We start from the raw sequence: 27,592 nt of genomic DNA on the forward strand, positions 1-27,592 counted from the left end.
CCACATTACGACTTAATCTTGAACACCAACAAGTTGGAAGAACGACTTCCTAACTCGGGAGACGGCACCATCAAATGTTCGGAGCTCAAATTAACTACTACTGATGTTTTGCAGCCAGCTATCTTTTATTCTGCGGATCATTTTGGATTAAGATTTCAAGTTGTTTAGCCCAAAGACCAGATGAGTTTACAGCAGATGTTCACATTCTGACCCAAAGTCAGAGAGATTTGACCTCAGGCTTCAGTAAGGCAGAGCTGGACCTGATGAGGGAGGGGAGGATTGTTCAGGAAAACAACACATTAAAAAGAAGAAAAAAAAAAATAATAATAAAGTGAATAAATCCTATGGAGGTTAAAATCAGAGGGGCATCCGGTTGCCCTCGACGCTGATTTTAACAGCGTGTCCCGGCTTCGTCAGGCGGCGGATGTCGGCGATTCGACGCATCTGTTTATCAACGCGGGACATTCCCTTCTTCACCTGGCCGTGCTGCAACAAACAGGAAACAACAGATTAGAGAGAAGCTGCCGACGTGTTCAGGGTTGGGTTATACGTTAAACCATCAGGGGTTCTCAAAGTCTGGACCGAGGTCCACAGCCGGCCCAAAACAGCAAGTCGATCCGGACCGGGACCATAAACATTGTGTTCTGAGTCCTAAACCTCATGAAGTGTAACGTTTTCTATTTTGAAATAAATCTATTGGTCGATACGTTGTTAGTAATGTCGACTATGGACGAATAAATTGACAAAAATGTTGAAAGAAATGCTTCCTTTTACTACATAAAGCCAAAAATAAACAGGCCGAATGTTTTTCTGTTATTGCCAATCGTTCCGGACCTTCGACCTGGAATAAAAATGAGATGCGGACCTTTGAGTGATGCGTTTGAGAACCCCTGATCTATGCCTTTAAAAAGAAAAGAGATGAAATGGGAAATCTTATGCTGTATTGATGCACACAAACGTTACACAACTTCTTTTTTAAGTTTTAATAAAAGCAGAGTGTTTTTAGCCAGTTTTTCATCACGCTTCACTTCTCCGGGGTCATGCAGAGAGAGTTAAAACCCTCGGAGATGATGCATCACCAAACTCCCAAAAGTCACAACCTCAACCCAACAGCAAGTTTGTTAATAGTGAGGGCGAGTGTGTCTCAGTCTGTGCGTGTCTGTGTCTGTGTGTCAGTCTGTGTGTCCACTGCTGACGAAAGGGTAAGGAAAAAACCTTCCGAGCTGAAGTTCAATCATCAAGTCAGCAGATGAGACGATGAAATAGGTCCAGTTTGAGTAACAGAGTTGTTAATCTGAAGGTTTGTGCGATGCCAAAACACTGCACAAAAGATTTATATTACAAGTTAAAACGGTAAAACCACAGACGGGTGTGACGATCAAGAAGAAAGTCCCAAGCTACTTGTGACAGATGGACCGGGGTTGACATTATGCTGCTCCTAACATGAGATTCGGTTTATCGAAGACGCTAGCGAAGCAACACAGGACAGACAAGATGCACAGCAGAGACCACAGATATGTGGGTACTCTGTGTCTAACTTTATATCTTTAAACGTTACAGTTAGGACTAGAAATAAGCCTGTGGGGCGGTGGGAGTGTCACTGAAACGGCCCATGTGTGCGACGTCCTGTTGTGTTCTTCAACCCCCGATATAGCACAAGTAGACTTTATATTTCACAGTTCCTGTTTTCCGTCAGATTGTTTATAGGCACTTGAAGGCAGCTTCATTTCCCGGAGAAATCGGTCAGCTGTTCCCAAAACTCCCGGGCAGTTCAGAGCTCGCGTTTGGTGTTTTAAACCTTTCTCGTGGCAGAGATAGAAGCAGTGATGTTTCCTGTTTCCTGTATGGGACTCTCACACCGCCTACAAACACACCCACAAGTCTGATCCACGCTCACATGAGCCTGACTGGCCGCCGCAGCCTGACTGGCCGCCGCAGCCTGACTGGCCGCCGCAGCCTGACACAGGGTTGCGTTCCTCCAAAGGTTGACTCGGCCTCAACTTTTCCAGCAGGGTTTATCTTCAGCTACCTCTTTTGGCTCCCCCCGCCGCAGCCTAAACGCACTACACCCCATTCAAAATAAATGGAAACACCTGTTTTTTTTCACCGGACCGTCTGACGGCCAACGCAGCGTGCGTGAATAAAGTCTATATCGACGCCGGATTTCCCTCATTTCTGCCGGATGTCCGTCCCCTTCCTCTGTCTCTGTGTTGGCGTTCTAACCTCCGGTGGATTTGTGAGGACTATGGTTAACTGCTCCTCAGATCTCTGCAGGGTAAATCCAGACAGCTAGCTAGACTATCTGTCCAATCTGAGTTTTCTGTTGCACGACTAAAACTACTTTTGAACGTACACACGTTCCACCAAAACAAGTTCCTTCCTGAGACTATTTAGCAGAGGCACCGTGGCTCCGTCTGGAGCTTAGCCCCGCCCAAGACGATTGTGATTGGTTTAAAGAAATGCCAATCAACCAGAGCACGTTTTCCTCCCATCCAGGAATGCTGTGTGGACTAGACAGACCCTCCTCCGCAGAGCTGTGGAGGAAGGTCTGTTAAAGCGAGACTGCGACCTAAATGGAGGAAAGTTAGATCAGTGTTGGCGTTAGTCACAGAGTCAGTTCTCTGACAAAGACGGTTCCCCACAGACAGACGCTCCACTCCGTCTCTTATCTGTTCATAAACACACAGCGGAGCATCTTGTCCGGGGGGGAAGACTCTTTGCAGACACCACACACAAGTTCGAGCCATCACCGCACGCCGTAACACCCCCCCCCCATGCAGAAGGACTTACTGCCCCTGCCCCGCCTCTGCGGGCCGGCAGTGGGAACTACAGGGGCATTCGGTTTCCCTCTATGCTGATCTTGACAGCTCCCTGCAGGCGGCTCAGTTTCCTCTGCTCGGCAAAGCGCCGCTTGTGCTTCTCCACCATGCTGATGCCTTTCTTATAGCCGCTCTACAGAGGACCAATCACAGCTCAGCTGATTACCTCACTTCCTGTGTACAGACAGCCCCCCACCCCCCCCCCCCTCACACCAGAATTCCCACACAGGGTCATCCCGCTCTCAGCGACACCACATTTTCTCATTCAAGTTCCTTTCAGCGAGAGCTAGAAGTTCATACAGTGTATCGTCACAGAAATGTGTTTAATATATCAAATATAAAATCTGCATTACATAAATAAAGTATTAGATATAACACAAAAGTCTAATATCTCTATGTTGACATTTATTGAAATTGTGAATGTATCTATTATTATTATTTCAAGATTTTTAAGATATTTTAAAAAGACTTTTATTCCTAAATATGCCTATGAAGTAAATGCTGAATAAAGACAGAGGCTGTGTCTCAAAGCGCCTACTGTCACACTTCAAACACTTAGTTTTAAGTATATAGTGGAGATAACGCAAAAAGTCAGTGCACTTAAAGTACCAGGATGACCCCCTAAAAACGGTCAAAAAGCTAAGTGTGGAATGATGGACCCTACTTGCACTAAACGGGCGCCATCTTGACTACAAAGCCTTGACCGGCAGCTGATTGGATGAACGCGTCACGTGGGTCTGGCTGCTCGAGAATTTCAAACTGAACCGTCATGGCGTCTCGTTCTGAATACGATCTCGTATTTTACTAAGATAGTTCACCGAAACGTGTTTCTGACAACATTTTAAGCGAGAAATAGGCCGTGCAGTTGCTGAATCTGTTTTTTTTTTGATCGACAAAGGTCACTTTATATATATGTATATATATGGGTCACGATTCAATATATTGCAATATATTTCGATACTGTCCGTAAGGCGATATATTTTTTTTAAGTATAATTTTAGAAAAACTAATATTTAAAAAAAGACACGATGTTCCTAGAAGTCAAAGAAGTTTGTAAGTTTGTTTGTAAACAATTCAGTACACAGAAAATCACACTGCCAGTTTGGGATCATGGTTCACATCGATAAATCGATATTTCCTTTTTGAAAATTTTTGATTTTTTCTTACCCCCCTAGCAGTAAGTGGTCAGTGCACGTTAGCAGTGTACTGATGGAAGTATGCGGAATGAGACACAGCCAAGTACTTATTAAACATTCTGTTGGTTGCAGCTGACAAGGCTTTAAACAGGAAATGGTCATCACATGAGAGACGGACTAACAGGATGGACAGACATTTACAATTTGGAAAAAGAGAACAGTCATTTGTCAATCATAAAAGCTTACTTTTTCAAATAAAAAAACTACTCATTTTCAATCTATGTTGTTTAATACCTAATGTATTAATTGTATTTATTTATTTGTACAGTACCTCTTCATTACCTTAAATGGCGTTGCATATTGCATATATTTGGTGTTCAAACAGTTCCGAGAGACTGACATCATCCTTTAACTCACGGCCATAGCGTCACTCTTTAACTCTCTACAACACGTGACTTGTATTTTAGTTTTTACCTTCAGAAAAAAAGGAAAACAAAAAACTCACCCTGTTGGACTCCATCTCTACGTTCCATTTGGGTCGTACGACGTAGTCTTTGTTGGAGGGCATCGGCACCCGGGCCCTGGCGCAGAACCCGGGGTCTCCGGGTCGCAGAGCTCTGAGGGGAGAAGAGGTGTTGAGATATAATAATAGTAGTCAGAAGCCCTATTTTAACGATCTAAGCACAGGGCGTGAAGCGCCTGGCGCAGGTGCGTTTAGAGCGTGTCCAAATCCACTTTTGCTAGTTTGACGACGGGGAAAAAGGGTCCGTGCGTCGGGTGCATGGTTCTAAAGGGTTGTACTTAGTGTCTTCATTAATCAGAGGGGTGTTTTGGGCGTAACATGCAATAACCCAATCTGTCACTGGTTATCCACATTCATATTTAGACGCTACAAAAGGCCTGGAAGTCATTTGTTAGAACCGAAGTACAAAGAGTCGTTGCTATGCAGATGATACCCTGCTTGTCTCATTGGTCTGAACTGGGCTTTGGTGTGACGTGTATGCCTTGGATGTGGACAATAGGAGTTATGATGGAAGAGATGTCGATCATGTATTCAACATGGCTGGTTACTCTGCACTTTGTTGGTTTTTGTATTTATTTTGTCATTCTGATGGTTATTGATGCTGTGGTTTGTACACTGGGGACATGTCGGTGAAAGTCGGTCACTAGTGAATATTTTTGGGCTTCTGGTCCACTCGTTTTCAGGTCTCGCCCCATCTTGTTCTGTACTGTATATCTATGTTGTTTTCCGTGCATTGTATTGCCTTGCCGTAAAACCAAATCGCCCCCCCACGGACGAAATGAAGTTGAAGTGAAAACTGAAGCTCAACTTACTTTTCCTCCCCGGTCAGCTGTTTCTCCAGGTCTCTCCGGGGCGTCTGACCACCCGAACTAGAGAGAGAGAGAGAGAGAGAGAGAGAGAGAGAGAGAGAGAGAGAGAGAGAGACTTTGGTTTATATCAGGATGGATTTAACAGGGATGGGAAACAGAGCAGAAACACCACCAGCTGAGTCTCCGTGCTATTATTAGCATTCTCCACCTCACAGCAGTTAGTCAGCGTTTCAGTGCAACGCCGAGAAAACACCCGACACCTCCGCAGATTCCCCCGCCGCGTTGCTATCTCTGGACCCCCGTCATCGGCACGGAAACACAATCTTCTCCGCCTGAGCTCGTGTAAGTCCGAACGGCTCACGTTCCTTATCTCAGCTGAACTTATGAAGTTATTTTTACACCAGGATGACGACTGTGGATTCCATCCTCTATCTCTTACATCCCTTCAAGCGCTTACGGATTCAAAACACGAGAGGCCATGGATGGGGACTCAAGTTTGGAACACAGCATTCAGACTTGGTACTCGTCCTCAAAAGACTTCAGACTCCACTTCGAGGTGGGCACAACTCGCGAACAACAGTACCTTTTAGGAAATGTGCGTAACCTATAACCTCCCTACGTAACACGAGAAACGCAACGTATCTCTTGCGAGAGAGAACAACAAACATGTTGCCGGCTTTGGCTTTAAAAACTTCAGACAACAAGGTCCAAAACAAAAGAAGCGCTGAATGCAAAATATGTAGTATCAAGATAAAGGAATCTGGCTCAACCGTATTTCATTTGATCTGGAAAGCAGCTGAAAGCGCACCCTGATAGGTTAGCACACATCTTTAGCTTAGCACTGGCCATCTAAAGTTAGCTTGCTTCTTGCTTTAGATGCGACGTCGTTCGCTAGATGTTAGGAAAAGATGAATGAGCGCTTGATTGTTTGCCAAAGTTGTGGTAGTTTATTTACGTAATCATTTACGTCCCGCTGGCTGCAATGCTTTGAATTCCTGATATATAGCTCTGCAGTGTTCTGACACAACACTCATTATTTTATTTTTATTTAACCTTTATTTATCCAGGTAAGTCGATACCTGTCACATTCACACAGTTCCACATTCATACCTGGAAGCTGCCCAGTACAACCACAGTTTGATCTGCTGGCCAATGAGCAGCTCCACTGGAGCCGTTGGAGGTTAAGGGCCTTGCTCATGGGCACCTCAGTGGTGGTAATGAGGGAGGGACTAGCGCTGCTCTTTCACTTTCCCCACCCAGATTTTATCCTGTCGGTCTGGGGATTGAACCAGCGAACTCCTGGTCACAAGCTTTAACCATTAGGCCACCACTGCCCAAATTATTATTAATTACAACCGCCAGACACTTCAGACTTGACTTGGACTCTAGCTCAGAGACTAGTGAGCATCTCTGCCGGAGGCACAACCTCTAGGCTAGTCTGCAGGCTACCGGTAAGCTAACGTTACTCTGTGTCTTTAGCCGTATGCTACCAGCCGCTAAGCTACCATTGAGTCGGGGTTTTTTCCCTGCCAAATATGCGGCAAGTAACCAAGGGTGGAGAAAAAAAAAATTCTCTGAAATCGCCGAACCTTCTGATTTCGATAATCGAAATTAGGGCTGCACAGTATACTGTGTTTTAGATCGTCATCGTGATATGTATGTGCGCAGTAAACAAACACATGGTGAAAGACAGTCAGAGATTTTTTGTGTTAGTTGACAGAAAATATCAGTAGAACACTTTAATTTGTTTACGGTCATTCTTGTTTTAGTGCTGCCTTTAATATTCAATGCAATGTTCAATTTGTTCAACAAAAGAAAGTTGGAAGTGATTTCCTTTGATTTGTTTTAACCCTTGTGTTGTCCTCACTTCAACCTTGAAAAACACTAAATTTTTTTTGGCTTTTTCCAATGTTTTACATTTTAAAATTTTTCTTCTACACATTTTCAGCACTTATTTCTACGTCCCATATTTTCTGATATAAAAAAAATTTTTTAAACGGGTCAATGTGACCCGAGGTCAACACAAGGGTTAAATCCAACAAGCAGTTTATTCGTATTTTAGCAGAATCCTGAAAGCGGCAGAACTGAGAACACTTTAATATCTGAATATTTATCACAAGAAATCACTTCAGTCTTTATCACATTCAGCCGCTCCGACCAAAAGAGTCCGCATAAAAACAAAGAGTTCAATCCTTGGGTTTGCACTTTGTTGTAATGGTTCGGTTTTGCCTTACATTTGCACCATTTAGAACTTATTGTATATACAGTATATATTATCTTTATACTTGTTGTATGTGTCCTTATTGCAGAGAGTCGGATTTTCCGATTCCTCTGCATGTTTGGCACACACAAGTTGACTTGAGACTCAGTCGGCGAGGCCGTGCAAACATGCAGTTTTGAGACTGAACCTGATTGGTGGAGAGAAGACGTCAGGTTCCTCCGCCCTCTCCACTTTCTGAGGCTGACTGGGTGGGGGGGAAGGGGGGGGATGAATGAGGAATTAAAGAAGGTAGATTTAAAAGGAACAAGTAGAAGGAAGGAAAAGGCTGGAAGGAAAACAATATGTGAAGAGAGTGAAAGAAAAGAATAAAAAAGGAAAAAGATGTGGGTGAAAATACTAGGGATCGAGCAATTATCTGCCTGGCTGATATCTGTCAGAAGGTGGGGGGTGTAAATGGTTGTACCTGTCAGAAGGTGGGGGGTGTAAATGGTTGTACCTGTGAGAAGGTGGGGGGTGTAAATGGTTGTACCTGTGAGAAGGTGGGGGGTGTTAATGGTTGTACCTGTCAGAAGGTGGGGGGTGTTAATGGTTGTACCTGTCAGAAGGTGGGTGGTGTTAATGGTTGTACCTGTCAGATGGTTGTACCTGTCAGAAGGTGGGGGGTGTTAATGGTTGTACCTGTCAGAAGGTGGGGGGTGTAAATGGTTGTACCTGTCAGAAGGTGGGGGGTGTAAATGGTTGTACCTGTCAGAAGGTGGGGGGTGTTAATGGTTGTACCTGTCAGAAGGTGGGGGGTGTTAATGGTTGTACCTGTCAGAAGGTGGGGGGTGTTAATGGTTGTACCTGTCAGAAGGTGGGGGGTGTTAATGGTTGTACCTGTCAGAAGGTGGGTGGTGTTAATGGTTGTACCTGTCAGAAGGTGGGGGGTGTTAATGGTTGTACCTGAGTCGTTGTCTCTGAGGCATCTGCTGGTCCAGATCTCTCTGCTGGCGCTCCTCTCTCGTCATCCCCTTGTAGTTGGACGTCAAGCCGAATATCGGCCGCGACCACTCATCTAAACAGACGACAGATTATTATAACCGGCTGGCTACATTGAATGTGTTAACGCATGTGGAGCAGATGCTCCAACGCTACTTGAAACTGGTAATGGACACTTTAAAAAGCCCCCGAGCTGCAGCTCTTTAGGAGCCTGATTTCAGAGAGAGAGATTCCTTACTGATAAGTTTAAGGGCGAGGTCTTTGTTGGATCGAGACTCTTTGGGATGTTTGTAGAGAAACATGACGGAGCGCCCGATGCCGCTGTGCTTCAGAGTCTCCTGGCTCACACTGGGCAGCTGCAGGGAGGAAAACATGCGGTCTGAACGAGGCAGAGAGGATGCTGAAGCTGTGACAGGGCCCGCCCATGGCAGGAGAGGCAAACGCTAGAGGCGCTCGAATGCGTACAGAGAAGTTAACAGATAAAAAAGCGACAAAAACGAAAGAAAATAAAACATCAGAAATATCAACAAAGCAACAAAACCATTGAAGAAAGCGTCAAATACAGCGAAAAAAAACATGCGACAAAAACGTCGGATATCAAATATCAAAAGAGCGAAAAAAAACGTTAAAAGAAATGACGAAAAAGACAAAAGTGTCAAAAAACGCGACAAAAACGTTGAAAAAAGCGTTGCCTACGGGCCGCGGCTCCGAGCAGGCGTACTCACTTCCTGCAGGATCCTGAGCAGCTCCTCTCGGATTCTGAGCGCCGGCAGCGATTTGTCTGGAAGAGGACTGATCCACTCTTTAATGGCCGACATCACGCCGCTGTCGATGAACGTCTCCTTCAGATCCTGTCTGAGGGACAAACACCACCGCACGTTACACCCTAATACTATCACACCACCGCACGTTACACCCTAATACTATAACACCCTAATACTATCACACCACCGCACGTTACACCCTAATACTATAACACCCTAATACTATAACACCACCGCACGTTACACCCTAATACTATAACACCCTAATACTATAACACCACCGCACGTTACACCCTAATACTATCACACCCTAATACTATAACACCACCGCACGTTACACCCTAATACTATCACACCACCGCACGTTACACCCTAATACTATAACACCCTAATACTATCACACCACCGCACGTTACACCCTAATACTATAACACCCTAATACTATAACACCACCGCACGTTACACCCTAATACTATCACACCCTAATACTATAACACCACCGCACGTTACACCCTAATACTATCACACCACCGCACGTTACACCCTAATACTATAACACCCTAATACTATCACACAACCGCACGTTACACCCTAATACTATAACACCCTAATACTATCACACAACCACACGTTACACCCTAATACTATAACACCCTAATACTATCACACCACCGCACGTTACACCCTAATACTATCACACAACCACACGTTACACCCTAATACTATCACACAACCACACGTTATACCTTAATGCTATCACACGTTACACCCTAATACTATCACACAACCACACGTTACACCCTAATACTATCACACAACCACACGTTATACCTTAATACTATCACACAACCACACGTTACACCCTAATACTATAACACCCTAATACTATCACACCACCGCACGTTACACCCTAATACTATCACACAACCACACGTTACACCCTAATACTATCACACAACCACACGTTATACCTTAATGCTATCACACGTTACACCCTAATACTATCACACAACCACACGTTACACCCTAATACTATCACACAACCACACGTTATACCTTAATACTATCACACAACCACACGTTACACCCTAATACTATCACACAACCACACGTTACACCTTAATACTATCACACCACCGCACGTTACACCCTAATACTATAACACCCTAATACTATAACACCACCGCACGTTACACCCTAATACTATCACACCACCGCACGTTACACCCTAATACTATCACACAACCACACGTTACACCCTAATACTATCACACAACCACACGTTATACCTTAATGCTATCACACGTTACACCCTAATACTATCACACAACCACACGTTATACCTTAATACTATCACACAACCACACGTTATACCTTAATACTATCACACCACCACACGTTACACCCAAATACTATCACACAACCACAGGTTGCACCCTAATACTATCACACCACCACACGTTACACCTTAATACTATCACACCACCACACGTTAGACCCTAATACTATAACACCACCGCACGTTACACCCTAATACTATCACACCACCACACGTTACACCCTAATACTATCACACAGCCACACGTTACACCCTAATACTATCACACCACCACACGTTACACCCTAATACTATCACACGTTACACCATTTTGAGCGTTACTTAGGTAGCCTGACATGGTTGGTACTACGACTGTCTACGAATTTCTAAATTTGAATTTATAGTACCAGTCAAAAGTTTGGACATGCCACAGACATACACACACACGCACACATGAATAAACAGAGTTCTTACTTCTTCAGGTGCATGACGACTTGTGGCAGCAGCGTGAGCTTTTTCAGCGCTGGTTTCTTCTGACTGTTGAGAGTTCGATCCTCCTGTTGAAGCAACAACACACGGTCAGTATCGCTCACAGCGGGCTACAGGAGAGCACAGACAATAAAAAGGCTTTTATTTTGACGGGGCGCACCTCCGCGGCTTCGTTCATCTTGCTGATCATGGCGCTGACCACGTCATCGGCGTCGCTGATGAACGTCCCTCCGTCGCGGTGCCGCCGTTTCCTGCTGTTCATGGCTTTCCTCTTGGCGAGCATGATGTCAAAGTCGGACATGAAGCTGGTGCTACACACACGCAGACACACAAATTTACATTATACGTTCGGGAATCACAACGTTAGGAAAAGGGAGGGAGGAGTGTTTTCCATTTAGCATTTCATTTGGCCGACTCAAAGTTTGCGTTTTCGTAGCTAACTACACATATTTGTTCGTAAGTAATGTGCGCAGTTTTTAACCGATTAAAAATTCTTTTGATAACTTTGTGTCAGGTCGGTCTGGAGATGCTATGTGCCAAGTTTGGTACAGGTCGGCACAGATCAGACCCTAATAACACTCAAAAAGGTTAAAGCCAAAACTTGCTAAAGAAGTCCAACTACAATCAGTCTTTTAGTTTGTTTCATTCTGATTAGGTGCTGCCTAAACCGGCTTCGGGTGAAGCACTCAGACCTCGTAATGGCGGGAAAAACTCGGCTTACTCTTGGCCGCTGCGGTCGACTCCTTCGTCCGAGTCCGACTCCTCCTGCTGCTCCTGCTTCTCCTCCTTCTTGTCCCCCTCGAGATCCTCCTGGTTGAAACCCTGCAAAAAGAGGGGGAAACACACACTTTGTCACTTTACGTCTCATAGTTTTCAAGTCTGCGAATGGATTTGTGAATGGACCGAGGGAACTCTACCGTGAGCACATGTCACGGCGCTCGTTAAGTTGCCGTGTGATCTAATCTGAAAGAAACAAACGTGCGAGGAGTCGCACTCACCGTGAACTCCTCTTCCTCCTCGTCTCCGGACTCTCCAAAGATGTCGGCGATCATTTTCCTGAAAGGAACAGAGGGGTCAAAAAGGTCAGCGGCGGCTTTTACCGGGGGTCCGACTCGCCGGAAACGGAGACGCCGAGTTGGCTTCAGATTGGTCAAGTACTCACTCCTCCTCCTCGCCTTCCCCCGATTCGCTGTCGCTGCCGAACAGCGCCTTCTCGTCCTTCTGGCCGCCGGCGGCCTTGGCGCGCTCGTCGTCCTCGCTGCCGCTGTCCGAGCCCAGCTCTCTCAGCTTGGCCGCCATGCTCTTGTCGGGGCCGAGCGAGCCGCCGCCGTCGCTGTCCGAGTTCCCGTCATCCGACACCGCTCGGCTCCTCTTCGCTGCTCCGAGAGAACAAACAAGAGGACAGGTGGGTTTACGCTACGCGCATATCTGTGTCTTAGACGTTGGAAAACCTGGAGCAGAGAATTTGGGTTGACTACTGGTGCTTTCGCAAAATATTAACACCAATAATGTCGATATAGTGACTACAGTAAGGGGGGGAAGGCAAATAATACGACAGCTAGAGCAGTTAAGGTCAGAAGGCAGCCAAAGAGGGAGAGCCTCTGCCTCCCCGAAGGGGTTTATGGGTAATTCCACATCTAGACTACGGCCAAATTAGCGATTTAGACTTTCAGAAACCTTTGTCCCGTAATTCAGAGTGTCAGCGAAGGCGATAACCGGCCGACAGGCGTCGTCTTACCTGGTTTGTCCGCGTTCTCCTCGTCCTCGCTGTCTGACAGGATGGCCTTCTTCCTCTTCACTGCAAGACACACACACACACACACACACACACACACACACTAATGAGGGCTGAAGGAATGTTGCATGGCAACGCACGATGTGGTTGTACGTCAGTAGCCGACAGTAAATTACGTCCCCCTTCCATTTAGCGCGGACGTTTTATCCCTTTTAGTCGGTGTTTGTGTTGGCCTACTATTTTCTTTCCCCTTGTCCCCCTGTAGTTGTGTAAAGTGTACGTGGGTTTCCTGTAATCTAAGTTATTACTACGCTGGTTGCTACAACAACCTCTTAACGCCCTGGCTCGTGACACACAGCGATACCCGGTTCAGCTCACGAGACGTCCAACTAGGACTGAAACGATCCCTCGAGTAACTCGAATAAATCGATTACAAAAAAATCCTCTTCGTTTAATCAACGTAACCGACGTACGGCTCACTGTGTTTTCCGCACGGAGGATTAGCACTAGCGCCCAAAGGGGCTGACGCCTCTGTGGACGCGAGGCTGACGGCGCAGGTTACAAACACGAAGGAAGACAGCGAAAGTAGCGAGGGGCTAAGAGAAGAGACAGGCGAGCGAAAACGACAGAACGTCTGGGATCATTTAAAAGCTGCAAACGTGCTGCTCCCTCATCTCGGTAGAAAACGCCCGCTGCTCTCATCCACCGCGCCGCGTTTTACACAACTACAGCAAGGCAACTCTGCAAATAGCCATGTTTCACCGACAAGCTAAAACGAGAGCTGTCGGTTTGTAGTCCAACTGTTTATTAGTTTGCTACTAATCTTTGGAAACTTAGCTGCTGCCGGAGACAAACCCAACAGCGGTCTTTGGAATCGGCTTTGGCCGCGACTCTGGAAGACTTGGAGCTCAGCTTTTCTTTGAGAAAAGAACAAAGAACGGCACTGAAGTCCTTCTTAAAAAAGGAAGATATGTTCGGAGTTTAAAGTTTAATCTATCAACTAGCGTTGCTCTGATTGGTTGTAGCTCTATCCTATCGCGTGCAGAGGGAATTTGAAAGACATTTATCCCGCCCCTCGGATTGAGCCCAGCCAATGGGGAGTTCCCAGACCCAACATCTGGATGTGGGTCTGGGAACTCCCCATTGGCTAACATATGGCCTCAGACAGTTGCTGATTATTATTCCTCTACGGGTCGACCAGAGGTCCGTACCTGGCTTCTCGTCTTCGTCATCGCTGTCGTCCTTCTGCTTCTTCTCCTCTTCCTGTTGCTCTCCGTCGCTTCCTGCCGCGGCCTTCTTCCTCCCCGCCTCCTCTTCCTCCTCGCTGTCAGACTGCATCACAGCCTTCCACTTCCCCCCCCCTCCTCCTCCTCCTTCCTCTGCCTCCTCCGGCCGTTTCTCCGCCTCCTCCTCGCCGTCTGAGTCTATCTGCGCCGCCTTGCGTCTGCCGGGCGTCTCTGTCTCAGAGTCACTGTCGGCGGGGTTGGACCTGCGGCCGGGAGACGCCGCCGCCGGCTTGGCGTCCTCGTTCTCCGAGTCGCTGTTGGCGGCCGCTCTGGGCTTCTGCTCCCCCTCCTCCTCCTCCATGTCCGAGCCGCTGCCCGTGCGTTTGGCGGCGGGCGACGCCGGCCCGTCCTCGTCGTCCGACCCTCTGTGTTTGACGGGCGACGACCCCTCCTCCTCGTCGTCGGACGCGCTCGCCCTGCGTTTCACCGGAGAGGAGTCGGAGTCGCTGTCGGCGCGCCGGGGAGCCTCCGTCTCCGAATCGCTTTTGTCGCTCGCGGCGGCGCGGCGCCGGGGGGCCTCGTCCTCCGAGTCGCTGTCGGCCCCGCCGCGGCGCCGCTCGCTGTCGGAGCCGCTGGCGTCGCCGCCGGTCGCCGTGGCGCGCGGGGCGGCGCCGCCGTTGCTGCCCTCGTCCTGTTGAGACAAAACAGAGGGTGGCGTTTAGAGTCTCGGCAAGTCTGGCGTAGCCGGACCTTCCTCCACGGCGCCGCGGAGGAAGGTCCGGCTACGCCACAGATGCATTCTGGGATGTTTGCAAGAGAACAGGACACAACTTTTCTCTCTCTTCTCTGATCCGTTTAGTTTAGTTGTCTCTATCTATTGAAATACGCACACGCGTCCCGTGGTACGCTCCACAGGGCTTGTCACGTAGTGGCCCCCGCGCGCTGACGTGCACCAACGTGTGCAGGTGGCACGGTAACCACGGTAACTGCCCAATGAAGCACGGTCATTATAGCGTTTCAAGCGGGCTCTAGATCAAACCCAACTAAGCCACGCAGCCAACAGACAGGACGCAGCGCTCCACAAAATAAACTAAAAATCATACTTATCCTGACACTTTCGATACAATATTGCACATCGAGATATTGTGATACCGATATTGAGTCGATATATCACGCACGCACGCACGCACACACAATATATCGATATCGTGATATGAGGCTAGATATCGTCTTAGATTTTGGATATCGTACTATGACATAAGTGTCTTGTCCTGGTTTTAAAGGCTGCATTACAGTAAAGTGAAGTCATTATCCTAACTTACCAGACTGTTGTAGCTGTTCTATTATTTAACTTTACCCACTTAGACATTATATCCACATTACTGATGGTTGGAATATTGTTGCGGTATCGAGGTATTTGGTCAAAACACACACACACACACACACACACACACACACACACACACAGATTGCTGACGTTAGCGAAGGTCTTCAGGCGTCTGAATAAAGAGGCGTGGTTCTCTACATGGGCTGTGTATTTGTGTAACTGCAGTATCTGGGTCACGTGACAGAGATATAACACAAGACGTACCCTGGAATTCACTCAAAACTTTCATTTGTTTGAAAAAGTAATACGTGAATAAATGTTTTTAAAATCTGACTGAAAGAGACAATTGTATTGTCCAGTGAAGTTTGGAATTGTTACAGCTCTGTTTTCGATACCAATTTTATGAAACTAAAAGAAATTACAACATTAGGGCACAAATCTCCGTATGTGTGTTCCAGCTCCGACTACGTGGGTCCGTCTCTGTGTGACCTCGAGGTTTTCCAGCGGGTCTCTGCGACAGCCAATCACAGACATGATTAGATCTTGGTCGAAGCATGCTGCGTGCTGATTGGCTCGCTGACTCTGATGAGATTTACTCCTTAGGGTGTTGAAATTGGGTATTGAATGACGAGGCATTTTTAGATTCTCCATCCTGAGGATGTAAGAGACATCTCCAGACGTTCCTCAGCCCTCAGTGTGTGTGTGTGTGTGTCTGTGTGTCTCTGTGTGTGTGTGTGTGTCTCTGTGTGTCTCTGTGTGTGTGTGTGTGTGTGTGTCTGTGTGCCTCTGTGTGTGTGTGTGTGTCTCTGTGTGTCTCTGTGTGTGTGTGTGTGTGTGTGTCTGTGTGTGTGTGTGTGTGTGTGTCTGTGTGCCTCTGTGTGTGTGTGTGTGTCTCTGTGTGTCTGTCTGTGTGTGTGTGTGTGTCTGTCTGTGTGTGTGTGTGTGTGTGTGTGTGTCTGTGTCTGTGTGTGTCTGTGTGTCTCTGTGTGTGTGTGTGTGTGTGTGTATGTGTGTGTCTCTCTGTGTGTGTCTCTCTGTGTGTGTGTGTGTGTGTGTGTGTGTGTGTCTCTGTGTGTGTCTCTCTGTGTGTGTGTGTGTGTGTGTGTGTGTGTGTGTGTCTCTGTGTGTGTGTGTGTGTGTGTGTGTGTGTGTGTGTGTGTGTGTGTCTCTGTGTGTCTCTGTGTCTGTGTGTGTGTGTGTGTGTGTGTGTGTGTCTCTGTGTGTGTGTGTGTGTGTGTGTGTCTCTGTGTGTGTGTGTGTGTGTGTGTCTCTGTGTGTGTGTGTGTGTGTGTGTGTGTGTGTGTGTGTGTGTGTGTGTGTGTAGAAGCTGTGATATCTGAAGAGGACGTTCAGGCTGCTGTGTATTGTCTGACCTCAGATTGATGTCCAGTGCTCCTCGCCTCCTCCTCGCCGTCTGACGCCGGGTGCTCATCCTGAACGGGAGTGCCGCCGCCGTCATCTGCAGAAAGAAACCCAACGGGGTCAGTGACACGCGTCAGCATTTTATTTTATCACCCGGGATGACAGACGCCTGCACAGAGCCACGACACGGGAGAATTCAGGTTGTTTTTCTGGAAGTCTCTCTGATTAAATAATGTTAGCTAAAACCACAGAGCTCTTTCTATGAATGCTTTGGAGACATGCCGAACTAGAAAACACACCCAAATATTATGTCTCTTAATGTTATCTTTTACTTTCGTGTGTTATTACCTTGTGAACTTTAAAAACGCTCAATTTCTGCATGGAGTTTGGCGTGTACACAGTAGAAAATCCTGGAAATTAGCTGCAAAAAAAGGGCGGAGGAACTGTTTAGACATTTTTTTTTTGTGTTTGACAGTGAGTGAAGAACGTCCCTGGTTATGTCCTGATTTTATCTGACACGTCTCTTACTTCACATTAGCGTGGGGTGTCCCGCCATTATAAGGTTTAGGTGCAGCACCTGAACCTGTTTTGGGTCTCTGTGGTCATTTGGCGTTTCTTTGTAGTCCCTTTATGTCTCTTTCACATCATTTGACCGTTATTATCACCATATCTGTGTCTAAAACGTTGGAAAAGCTAGAGCAGATAATAAATAACCAACATTCAAAAAGCTTAAAGACAGAACTCAAAGCTGAAGAAGTCCAAACTACAATCATTAGATCTGAGAAAAGACTTTTAGTTGCATTCATAAACATTACAATGGAGGGAAAGCCCTGGAATCTACAGCAGCTAATCTGGGGCTGAGATGTCGATGCTTGCACTGTTAAAAACCAACAGTGCTGCTGACCCCAAAATCACAGTTCTGTTACAAATATCATGTAGGATAGATAACCTTTAACCCGGGCTAAAACAGCCTGGATGTGGCCCACTCTGAGGCAGCCAAAGTGGGTCTGAGACTATCAGGTATGTATCTCACTCGTCTACGGTCTACACGCCAAACTCCATGCAATAACCATGCGTTTTAACGGTTCACAGGTAAATAAACTCTGACATGGTTTTCTTCTACACGGATCACCAAACGGGTATGTCTGCACAGAGGTGCGTTGAGCAGGAAAATCCACAAAACAGACAGACCTTCTACCGTTTGTATATCATATTTTAAGGTCAATATGTAGATAACAGCCAGTAGAAAACGAGCCGAGTCAGGCTAAATTACCAGGCAGTCATACTGTGTGTGAAGCAAGGCCTTTACACCGAATGATAACAACAAAAAACAATGATTCCAGGCTTTTTTTTTTTACCGTCTACACGCCAAACTCAATGCAAAATATGAGCGTTTTAAAGTTCACACGTCAATAAAACATGATAGTAAAATATAACAGAACGAGAAAACACTAAGAGACGTAATATTTCTGTCTGTTTGTCAATTCGGCAGGTATTCAAGACATTAAAAATGAAAATGTTTATGGTTTTAGCAAACATTATTAATCAGAGAGACGCTTTAAATCCGCATGGTGCTAACCAACAGGAAGCCGAATTCAAGTCGGATTGGAGCCCGTGTTTTTTAAGCCACAGTTATGAAATAAAAACACATATTAAAACAGTTTTAAAGCTTAAAAATGACAGATAAGAAGGAATGTAGCGTGTGATGAGTAAATGTAGCAGCTAGCTTGTTAGCTCGTTAGGAAACAAAGCAGAAGAGCAGTTTTACCGGAGTGGCTCCCGGACATGAAGTCCTCCTCTTCTCCGTCCATTTCTCAGACGAAGAGAGAGTCAGATTCAGACCCGAACACCGGACAGATTTCTGTGTATCCAAATTTAATATCAAAGCGGGAAAAAATAACGTAACAACGCGCTGTTGAAAGCTAACACCCAGCTAGCTACACTACTGTAGACCCGAGTTCCAAAATGGTGTAACTCCCGTCATATACGCATGCGCAAATGTGCGGTCGCCTCGCAATGACGTTTCAGCAATTTGTTTTTAATGGAAAAAAAAATACAAATATGTATATATCAACATGTACACGTAAATATATATATATATATATATATATATATATATATATATATATATATTATTGAAGCCTCATTTTCGCCAATGTGATAAAAATAAGACCCATTATCAGTCATTAAAAATACTTTGTTTCTCATTATTTGGAGAAAGATTCTCATTATATTGGAGATACTTTGTTTAGCTACATGCATGTACACACTAATGTGCGTTTGTGTTGTAACAACAACATTTTTTCCCGCATATAAATGTGTAAAAGGGACAAAAACAGGATACAATAAAAAAATGAAAAATAAACTATTATTTTGAAAGATTCACCGGAAGTAAACATATGCCGTTATGTCTGCCTTTACACTTGGTGCAATTAGAGCCGTTTGAAACTGGAGGACCTCTGGTGGTCAAAGTATGAAACTACAACGCCACATTTTTTTTAATTTAAATTAGTTTTATTTTGAAATTAGGCACCGGAACTGTGTCTACTTTTACACTAATGTTACATTTAACACAGCGGGCTGTCATTAAAGCATTTATATCAATCGTGTTTACACTAAACAACCGCACTTTAGACCGGTGCAGTTACAGCATGTGGCCACCAGAGGACAGCGTGTACACGCTCACTACCAAAGTGTAAAAACCGTAAAAAAAAACAAACAAAAAAAACAGAGGCAACAGCAGACCAGCAGTTCCTGTGAACACTTTTCAAAATAAAAAAAATTAACGTAAGCAATAAAATGACAATATCTCATCCTAAAATACAATTTCAATGACCTGTTAATTTACATTGTCTTACATTTACTTCAGCAGACAAACTGTACCACTGACAATGGGAAAACTTGACATCAGCATGTTAAAGTTTTTATATAATTTTCATCAACACATGATTGGAGTCAGCAGTACTTATTTATGTACTTATACTGCTGTTTGTTGTAGTTGTATAACTACAGAGGGAGAGAGACAGAGAGACAGACAGAGAGAGAGAGAGAGACCACTGTTTCTGAGTTTTTGCCTTTTTCAATAAAGTTAATTTCAACAACAACAAAAAATGCCAGATTTCTTCAGTTTTAGTGAACTCGAGACATTCTTTGACTCTTTATGTAAATTATTTAAAAACTTTTTAAGATTTTTAAGACACTTTAGACAATAACATGCTGTATATTAATGTGCGCATTGTAAAAAACAAAAAAAAACAAAAAAAATCCCTGTTCCGTTATTTTTTTTTGTATTGTAATAATATTGTAGTATTATAGTGTTAATAAAGTTTGTAAAAAATAAAAAAAATAAATAAAAAAAATAAAAAAACTCCAACTGCAGAGTGACGTCTTCGACGCGCGACGCAGTCCACAGTAGAAGACACGCGTGTTTTTTTCGGAGCGGGACCGGGGCGCTGGGATCCCGTGTTTGTGTCCAGTTTTCGGTCCATTTACCCCCGCAACGATGGGGGACACTAGCCGGCTTTGCTCCGTGTGGCTGGGCTCGGAGACCGGCATCCTGAAGGGGGTCAGCCTGGCCCGGAAACAGGCCTTTAACTTCTGCAACACGAGCCACCTGAGCCGCGACCAGGAGGTCCGCGCGCTGTGCTGGGGCGACCCGGCGGAGAGCGAGCTGCTGGTCGGCTCCGTGGACGGAACCGTGAAGACGTTCAGCGTGGAGAAGGGCGCGTTCACCGAGACGCGGCGCTGCGGGGACCCCGCCGATGGCTGCTTCGTCGGGCTCGCGTCGCTCAGCGGCTCCGCGCTGGTCACCTGCGCGGAGTGCGGCACGCTGCGGGTGTGGAGGGAGGACGGCGGCGGCAGCGAGCCCGCGGCGGAGCTGGACGCGGGGAAGAACGTGTGTAGGATGCGGCAGAGCCCGGTGCACCCGCACAAAGTCGCGACCGGAGGGAAGGAGAACGGGCTGAAGATCTGGGACCTGGAGAAACCCGAGAAGCCCGTGTTCGCCGCGAAGAACCTGCGAGACGACTGGCTGGATCTACGGCGGCCGCAGTGGGTCAGAGACATGGCCTTCATCCCGGACTCGGACAAAGTGGTCACCTGCACAGGTTACCATCAGGTGGGTTCACAGTGTGGTGCTTAAAAAGTGGGGAAATGGACCTGTAAAACAGAGATCTCCTAGTCTTATAGGCCAAACTCCATAAAAAAACTGTTCATTTTAAAGTTTTCTTCTCTGTGGGCAAAGTTGTACCTTATTGAAAAAGTTGTCATTCCGTGAATTATGATCTTTAAAATGTACTTTACGATTCGGCCTAACTGTATTCAAAAACTGTCTATATAAAACTTTACTTATATGTGGGCAAAGTTGTACTTTAATGAAAAAAATGTCGTTCCGTTAATTATGATCTTTAAAAGGTACTTTATAATTCGGCCAAACTCCATTCAAGAACTGTCAATTTTTTAAGTCTACTTCTCTGTGGGCAAAGTTCAACCTTATTGAAAAGGTTTTCATCACTTGAATTATGATCCCCCAAATGTTCTTTATAATTCGGCATATAGCAAATACATCAATATTAATATTAAAGGGACATTCTGTAAACAAAATGTCAACAGAAGGGTTGCTCCATCATCTAAACAGAAAACACTGGACAGAAAAAAGCAGCCCTGAATCATCCAACTAAGTTAGTTTTCAAGTAACACGGGATGGAAAGAGGAAAGGGGGGAAAAAGAGGAGGGAGGGAAGGAAAGAAGCAGGAAAGAAAGGAGTCAACGATGGAAGGAATAATGGAAAGAAAGTTAAGGAAGAATAAATAAGGAAAAGGGAAGAAGATGGAAGGAAATAAAGTATGTAGGAAAGGAAAAATGCAGAAGTGTGTGTGTATGTATCTCTGTGTGTGTCAGTGTGTGTGTGTGTGTATATATATGTATATATATATATATATATATATATATATATGTATCTGTGTGTGTGTGTGTATATGTATCTCTGATTGTCAGTGTGTGTGTATATATAAACAAACAGAGATTAATGTACTAGTTGATAACCAATCATGTCAGGACTGTCTTTAAAAACTTCCTGTAGTTTTAACGTTGTTGTTGTTGCTCCCCCCCCCCCCTCAGGTCCACGTGTTCGATCCCTCCACCCCCCAGCGGCGTCCCGTGCTGGAGGTGGAGTACGGCGAGTACCCGCTCACCGCCCTGTCCCTGCCCGCCGGCGGTAACGCGGTGGTGGTGGGGAACACCCACGGGCAGATCGCCATGCTGGACCTGCGGAAAGGTCTGGTCCGCGGCGCTCTGAAGGGGCTGGCGGGCGGCGTGCGGGCGCTGCAGTGCCACCCGTCCCAGCCGCTGGTGGCGTCCTGCGGCCTGGACCGCTTCCTCCGCATCCACAGCCTCGAGGACCGCAAGCCGCAGCACAAGGTCTACCTCAAGTCGCGGCTCAACTGCGTGCTGCTCGCCAGCCGGCCGCTGGAGACAGAGGGGGGGGCGGGGGCGACGGGCGGGGCGCAGGAAGTGAAGGAGGAAGACGACGACGATGACCTGTGGGAGACCATGGAGCGAGTGGAGGAGACGCCGAAGAGGAAACCAACAGAGGAGGACGAGGGAATAGAAGAAGAGGAGCTGCAGAAGAAAAGCAAAAAGAAGAGAAAGAAAGGAAAAGACTGAGGGGGGCGTTTGGGGCGCGGTCAGAGTGTGGGACATTTGAATGCCACTTTTCCAGGACAGGAAGTTTGTTGATTGATCCGAGACAAAGCTGTTTCTACAAATATATTATGTCATATGTTGTCAGCTGTCTGAGAGCTTTATTAAAACAACAAGCTTGTACGTCTCAGTTTACGGGCCGTTTCTTTATAAAATCAGATGTTTTTTAAGACAAATGTGGATATCAAATACAGGGGGCATAATTAATTTAATTCCAAAGACCAAGGGAACTTTATAAGGATGCATAGTATCCTGGATCCATGAAATAACTGGCCTTTCAAAATAAACATCTGCCTGCCTCTATGGGAATTTAACATAGGGGTGTGTATAATTATGCCCCCTGTATTTTAAGGAAGAACATTTATTTATTTACAATACATTATTAATTCACAAAACAAATTGGTGTCCTTAAAAGGTCGGATTTTTCCTCATTTTTTTAATTAAGGCATTAAGATCAATTTCCAAAAGATTTTTTTATTCCTCTTTTTAGTCAACTTTAGCATGGGTATGAATACTTATGAGCACCACTATATATATATATATATATATATATATATATATATATATATATATATATATATATATATATATATATATATATATATATATATATATAGTTCCTGCAGTTTTCTACTGATATTTTTCACTTTTTTTAGTGATGCCTTTATATATTTTATTCAATGTTAAATAAAAGAATTTTGGAAATCATTTCCTATCATTTGTTTTAAATTCAACAAGGAATTTGTCGTATTTTAGAAGATTTCTGAAAAGCAGCAGAAAAGCAGAACTGAGTACCCTTTAATATCTGTTTATTTGCCGCAAGCAGTATCGGTATCGCGATATTCAACAACTTTATCGCATATTTCTTCTCATACCGTGCAGCCCTAGTCTGAAGTAATCAAGTTGGGACACCTTTTCCGATTTCTTGTCTCGCTTTTTTGAGCAGCTTCGTCTGAGAGAATTTAAAATATCAGAAAACGTGTATTTTAACTGCAGCTACGTACAAAGTATCCGGGTTTTTTAATTACGGGACAAAGTTCGGCCAACGAGCTGCCAGAACTTTCTCTGTTCTCTTACGGACTAATTATTTGAGTGCAGGGAATGAAGGAAAATGTGGGGAAGTGTTAAAGTAAACTTTTGTTAGAACTATGAAGGAAACAGTCTGACGTCAACATGTTATAGAGGTTTTATTAAGCATTAGGATTACATTAGTAACAGTCTGAATGAAATGTACATCCACCCTGAAGCAGAAGTCACGTTTGAATGATGCGGTGGAGTTTTTCAGCAGTTGTGAGGCCCGAAAATTCAACATTTATTCATAAATAAATAGGTGTTTCTGTAACAGCAGCTGTGTTCTGCTTCAGGGCGGCGTGACTCTGTCTTTCCAGTCTGTTGGTCCACTTCAGTCTTCATTCATAAATGACCCAAAGAAACAGCAAAAACTGATCAGAAACTTTTGCGTATCTGTAAAAAAATGCATCGATGTGTCTCAAGTCCTTGAGAAATTGATAAAAGCACCAGCTGCCGCACGTTAAATCCCTTTCTGAACATAAATGAGAAAAATGGATGGGAGAAAACATCAAATTAAACGTTATAAACACTAAACTAAACGTCCAGCTCCACAGACTAAAGGACTTGGAAGATGTGAATTTCTGTTAGAATAGTTTTAGATCAGAGCCAGTTTTTATTCGGTTTGAATATATTTACATTCTGGTTATTTTCTCTCCGTATAGTGGCTTTTATTGTGGCGGGGTCTGCCATTCCTGCCCTGGATTCAAGTTCACGCACATGAGCGATGGACGGGTGAAAATGCTGCGTGTAATCCAGCCTTACTGTTACTATCATAACACACCTCAATCTCCCACCCAACCGTCTGTTGTCCAACTGCATTGTGGGTAATGTGTTGAGTTGTGGACAAAACGAGACATGCGAGGACGTCATCTTGGGCTTTTGGGAAACTCTGATCCACATTTTAGAGACCAAACTACTCCATTCATCCAGAACATAATCCACACATTAACCGACATTAGCCCTAATTAAATCTGCTTTGAAGGAAAGAACTGAGGTTTTTTTTTTAGGGGTAGCTCATTATAAATACAGACAGGAAGTGACCTCAGACTTGACATTGTTGCACCGTTATTAGTCTCGCATTGCCAGACCTTCCTCCACAGCGCTGCGGAGGAGGGTCTGGCTAGTCCACACAGCATTCCTGGATGGGAGAAATACGTGCTCTGGTTGATTGGCATTTCTTTAAACCAATCACAATCGTCGTGGGCGGGGTTAAGCGCCGGACGGAGCCACGGTGCCTCTGTTAAATATTCTCAGGAAGGAACTTGTTTTGGTGGAACATGTACGTTCAAAAGTAGTTTTAGTCGTGCAACAGAAAACTCAGATTGGACAGATAGTCTAGCTAGCTGTCTGGATTTACCCTGCAGAGATCTGAGGAGCAGTTAACCATAGTCCTCAGAAATCCACCAGAGGTTAGAACGCCAACACAGAGAAAGAGGAAGGGGACGGACATCCGGCAGAATATCCGGCGACACCTGTCCCGGAAGTGAAATGTCGTGGATATAGACTACACTGTTACTGACCTGAGTTATTCATATTCTTAAATAGAGGTGTATGTATATTCTGTTTTTATTAAACTACACAAACAGGTTGCAAACGGTTATGAGGTTCTTTGTAATGTCGCTCTGACAGTAACTGTATTCTAATGACTATTCCATTAAAGGAATAGTTTGAACATTTTAGGAAATAATGCCCATTCGCTTTTTCTTGCCAACAGCGGGCTTGAGTCAGGACGCGGTTAGCCTAGCATAGCATAAAGTATGTAAGTACGGGGGAAACAGCTAGCCTGTCTACAGTTTAATAAATATACCTGCAGAAATGTAACCAGACTAAGATTCTACAGCTAAGCTAAATGCTAACTTTAGCATGGTAACATGCTCACAACATTAACGCTAACATGCTGATGTTGATGCGACAATAAGGATTTTGACAGATTTATGCTGTCAGTTAAAAAAAATATTTTTCAGTAATTAAAATGTTTTGTTGCATGGTTACAAAATAAGGATATATAATTCATTTTACAACTCATGGAGGCGACGTGCCGTTTTATTGGACCACTTTGAGTAGACAGCGGAGGCGTCACGACACAGGGTAACGTTAGCTTAGCGGCTGGCAGGAGGCAGCTAAAGACACAGGGTAACGTTAGCTTAGCGGCTGGCAGGACGCAGCTAAAGACACAGGGTAATGTTAGCTTAGCGGCTGGCAGGACGCACTTAAAGACACAGCGTAATGTTAGCTTAGCGGCTGGCAGGATGCAGCTAAAGACACAGGATAATGTTAGCTTAGCGGTAGCCACTGCCGGAGCCAGAGATGACAGAGAAACTTTAAAATCCTTCTGCTTTTTGCACATTTTGCATTCCCCGTGAGAGCGTAATGGAAAGAAACAACAAAGGTAAATCATGCGGGCTCTGACGGGACTCCATGGCGCGTTCACATGCACCTCGTTAAACTAATGGTGCATTCGGCTGCACCTCTTTAAACTCTGAGAAAACTCAAACTGTTGCTGCAAAGCACCGTTTTGCCATCTAGTGGCTCTTATTGTGGCGTTGCTATCCCTGCTGAAAAAGAAAATTTTAAATTGAATCGTGGTTTTGGGAGAATCATGACACCCCAAGTGGACACTGTATAAACTGTAGTTTGCACCAATTTCAATTTGCAACTCATGGATGCCAACAGCCGCAAAAAAACGTTACGATCTGATCGTCAATCGGCACATTCCTAAAACCGCCTACACATGATAGGTGGTAAAACTGCTCTGCGTTGGCTGTTCCATAATTTTACGTTATTTTTTTTTAGTTATGGTGAGAGCGGTGCCGCTACCCTGCTACCCCTCGTCGCACTGCTCGGAATTGCCGTATTTGCGCTGCGATCAAAGTTCAAATTATTTCAACTCTGACCTACTGTAGTTCACACTGACCTTCCAAAAGCGCAACCAATGAGATAACAGCTGTACGTGACAGATACGATACACTGCATCAGAAACCGGCAAAACAGTGGAAGAAAAGCTCATCCTCTGTGTCTCGGAGTTCCCTGAACTGTACAACACCTTGCCCTACCTAGCGGTGCGCAGAGAGAAAATAGTTAATCATGTGTAGGCGGCTTTAGCCATCAGCGTTCCAATTGGTAGGGCTGCCCTCTCTGAGTCGACTTATCTGTCTTTTTGGTCTTAGTCGACTAAGAATTTTTTTAAAGATGTTTCATGCTTATTGCGTTAAGTGCGGTCGGGGCGCTGCGTCCGCATTGTTACCAAATCTTGGCGGTGCGCGGCTCAACGATCGGACCCTTCGTGCACAGTCGCCCAGGCCGTGTTTGCGTCATATCGCCGTCCGCACAGGACCCAGAAGCATGAAACGGCTTTTTTACACATCTGTCGGATTAGTCGATAAAATCATGTGATAGTTTAGTCGACTAAGGCCTCCTGCACACTGGCTGCGTGGCGTGAGCGTGGCGTTTCTGCTGCGTGTCAGCTGCGTGGCGTTTTCTATGTCTTTGCACACCAGAAACATGTCTGACGCTGCGCTGCTGCTGCTAGCCTTGTCTCTACACATGTATGTTTCCCATTGATAAAATGAAATAATAGCCTGTTCTTCAACTTTATTTTGTCTATATTTTTGTTTGTACATTTGTTTGCACATATTTCGATATATATATATATATATATATATTTTTTTTTTTTATATTTCAATTCCCTTTCCTGAGATAATAAAGTACATGTTATTGTTTCATCAGAATCCAATTGAAATACAATTTAAAAAGGAGTTCAACAGATTTTGCTAAATTGTTAAAATGTTAAAAGCATAGGCTAACCTTATATCTGCATTTATGTCAAAACCTAGAGACTTTCAAACATCAACATGTTATTTATTAATATGTATTTGTGTCAAAATGACATATAAACATCTTTTTGTATTCTATTTTGTCTGCTTTTGGCTTGCGTGTCGCGTGAAAAATAGGCGTCGGTCCTATTTCTAGCATGCACGCGTTTTTCGTTTTGAGACGTGCGCGTCACGCAGGCAGTGTGCACGCTCTAACCTGTTAACATGGAAGCCGAAATAGAAACGGACACGCCACGCAGCCAGAGTGCAGGAGGACTAAGAATTTCTCCAGTGGAGGACAG

General features: G+C 45.0%; 2 protein-coding genes across 9 annotated transcripts; one reads left to right on the top strand and one right to left on the bottom strand.

Annotated features, from left to right (window-relative positions):
- On the bottom strand, nt 1-18,706 carry LOC116057153 (protein IWS1 homolog). Of its 8 annotated transcripts, none has more exons than XM_031309564.2 (17): nt 18,476-18,706; nt 16,719-16,804; nt 14,697-14,709; nt 14,004-14,567; nt 12,796-12,855; nt 12,220-12,436; nt 12,056-12,113; nt 11,779-11,879; nt 11,218-11,368; nt 11,043-11,125; nt 9,212-9,341; nt 8,725-8,842; nt 8,451-8,562; nt 7,696-7,752; nt 5,291-5,347; nt 4,461-4,572; nt 1-486 (listed from the first exon to the last, which is right to left on the bottom strand). In XM_031309564.2, exons 1-17 carry the CDS (start codon nt 18,516-18,518, stop codon nt 358-360), a joined length of 2,091 nt encoding a protein of 696 aa, XP_031165424.1. In that variant the 5' UTR covers nt 18,519-18,706; the 3' UTR covers nt 1-357. The 8 variants fall into 8 exon arrangements, with proteins under 8 accessions (XP_031165424.1, XP_031165421.2, XP_031165420.2 ...); XM_031309561.2 differs by having other exon boundaries at nt 14,004-14,626; nt 14,666-14,709; XM_031309560.2 differs by adding an exon at nt 2,791-2,952 and having other exon boundaries at nt 14,004-14,709.
- A 1,363-nt stretch (nt 18,707-20,069) lies between these two features.
- Nucleotides 20,070-22,530, top strand: wdr74 (WD repeat domain 74). Its single transcript, XM_031309567.2, has 2 exons — nt 20,070-20,824; nt 21,826-22,530. Exons 1-2 carry the CDS (start codon nt 20,210-20,212, stop codon nt 22,369-22,371), a joined length of 1,161 nt encoding a protein of 386 aa, XP_031165427.2. The 5' UTR covers nt 20,070-20,209; the 3' UTR covers nt 22,372-22,530.
- The last annotated feature ends 5,062 nt before the right edge of the window (nt 22,531-27,592 follow it).

The sequence above is a fragment of the Sander lucioperca genome, chromosome 5, assembly GCF_008315115.2.
Source record: "Sander lucioperca isolate FBNREF2018 chromosome 5, SLUC_FBN_1.2, whole genome shotgun sequence".
Lineage (NCBI taxonomy): Eukaryota > Metazoa > Chordata > Actinopteri > Perciformes > Percidae > Sander > Sander lucioperca.

Bases quoted from the DNA above. Each gene is read 5' to 3' on its own strand.
- LOC116057153 (XM_031309558.2), bottom strand. From the start codon at position 18,518: ATGGACGGAGAAGAGGAGGACTTCATGTCCGGGAGCCACTCCG. The intron at 8,563-8,724 runs GTAAGGAATCTC...TCGTCTGTTTAG, and splicing joins CCTCGCCCTTAAACTTATCA to ATGAGTGGTCGCGGCCGATA. The intron at 7,753-8,450 runs GTACAACCATTA...CCCCCCACCCAG, and splicing joins CCTCAGAGACAACGACTCAG to TCAGCCTCAGAAAGTGGAGA.
- wdr74 (XM_031309567.2), top strand. From the start codon at position 20,210: ATGGGGGACACTAGCCGGCTTTGCTCCGTGTGGCTGGGCTCGGAGACC. The intron at 20,825-21,825 runs GTGGGTTCACAG...CCCCCCCCTCAG, and splicing joins CCTGCACAGGTTACCATCAG to GTCCACGTGTTCGATCCCTC.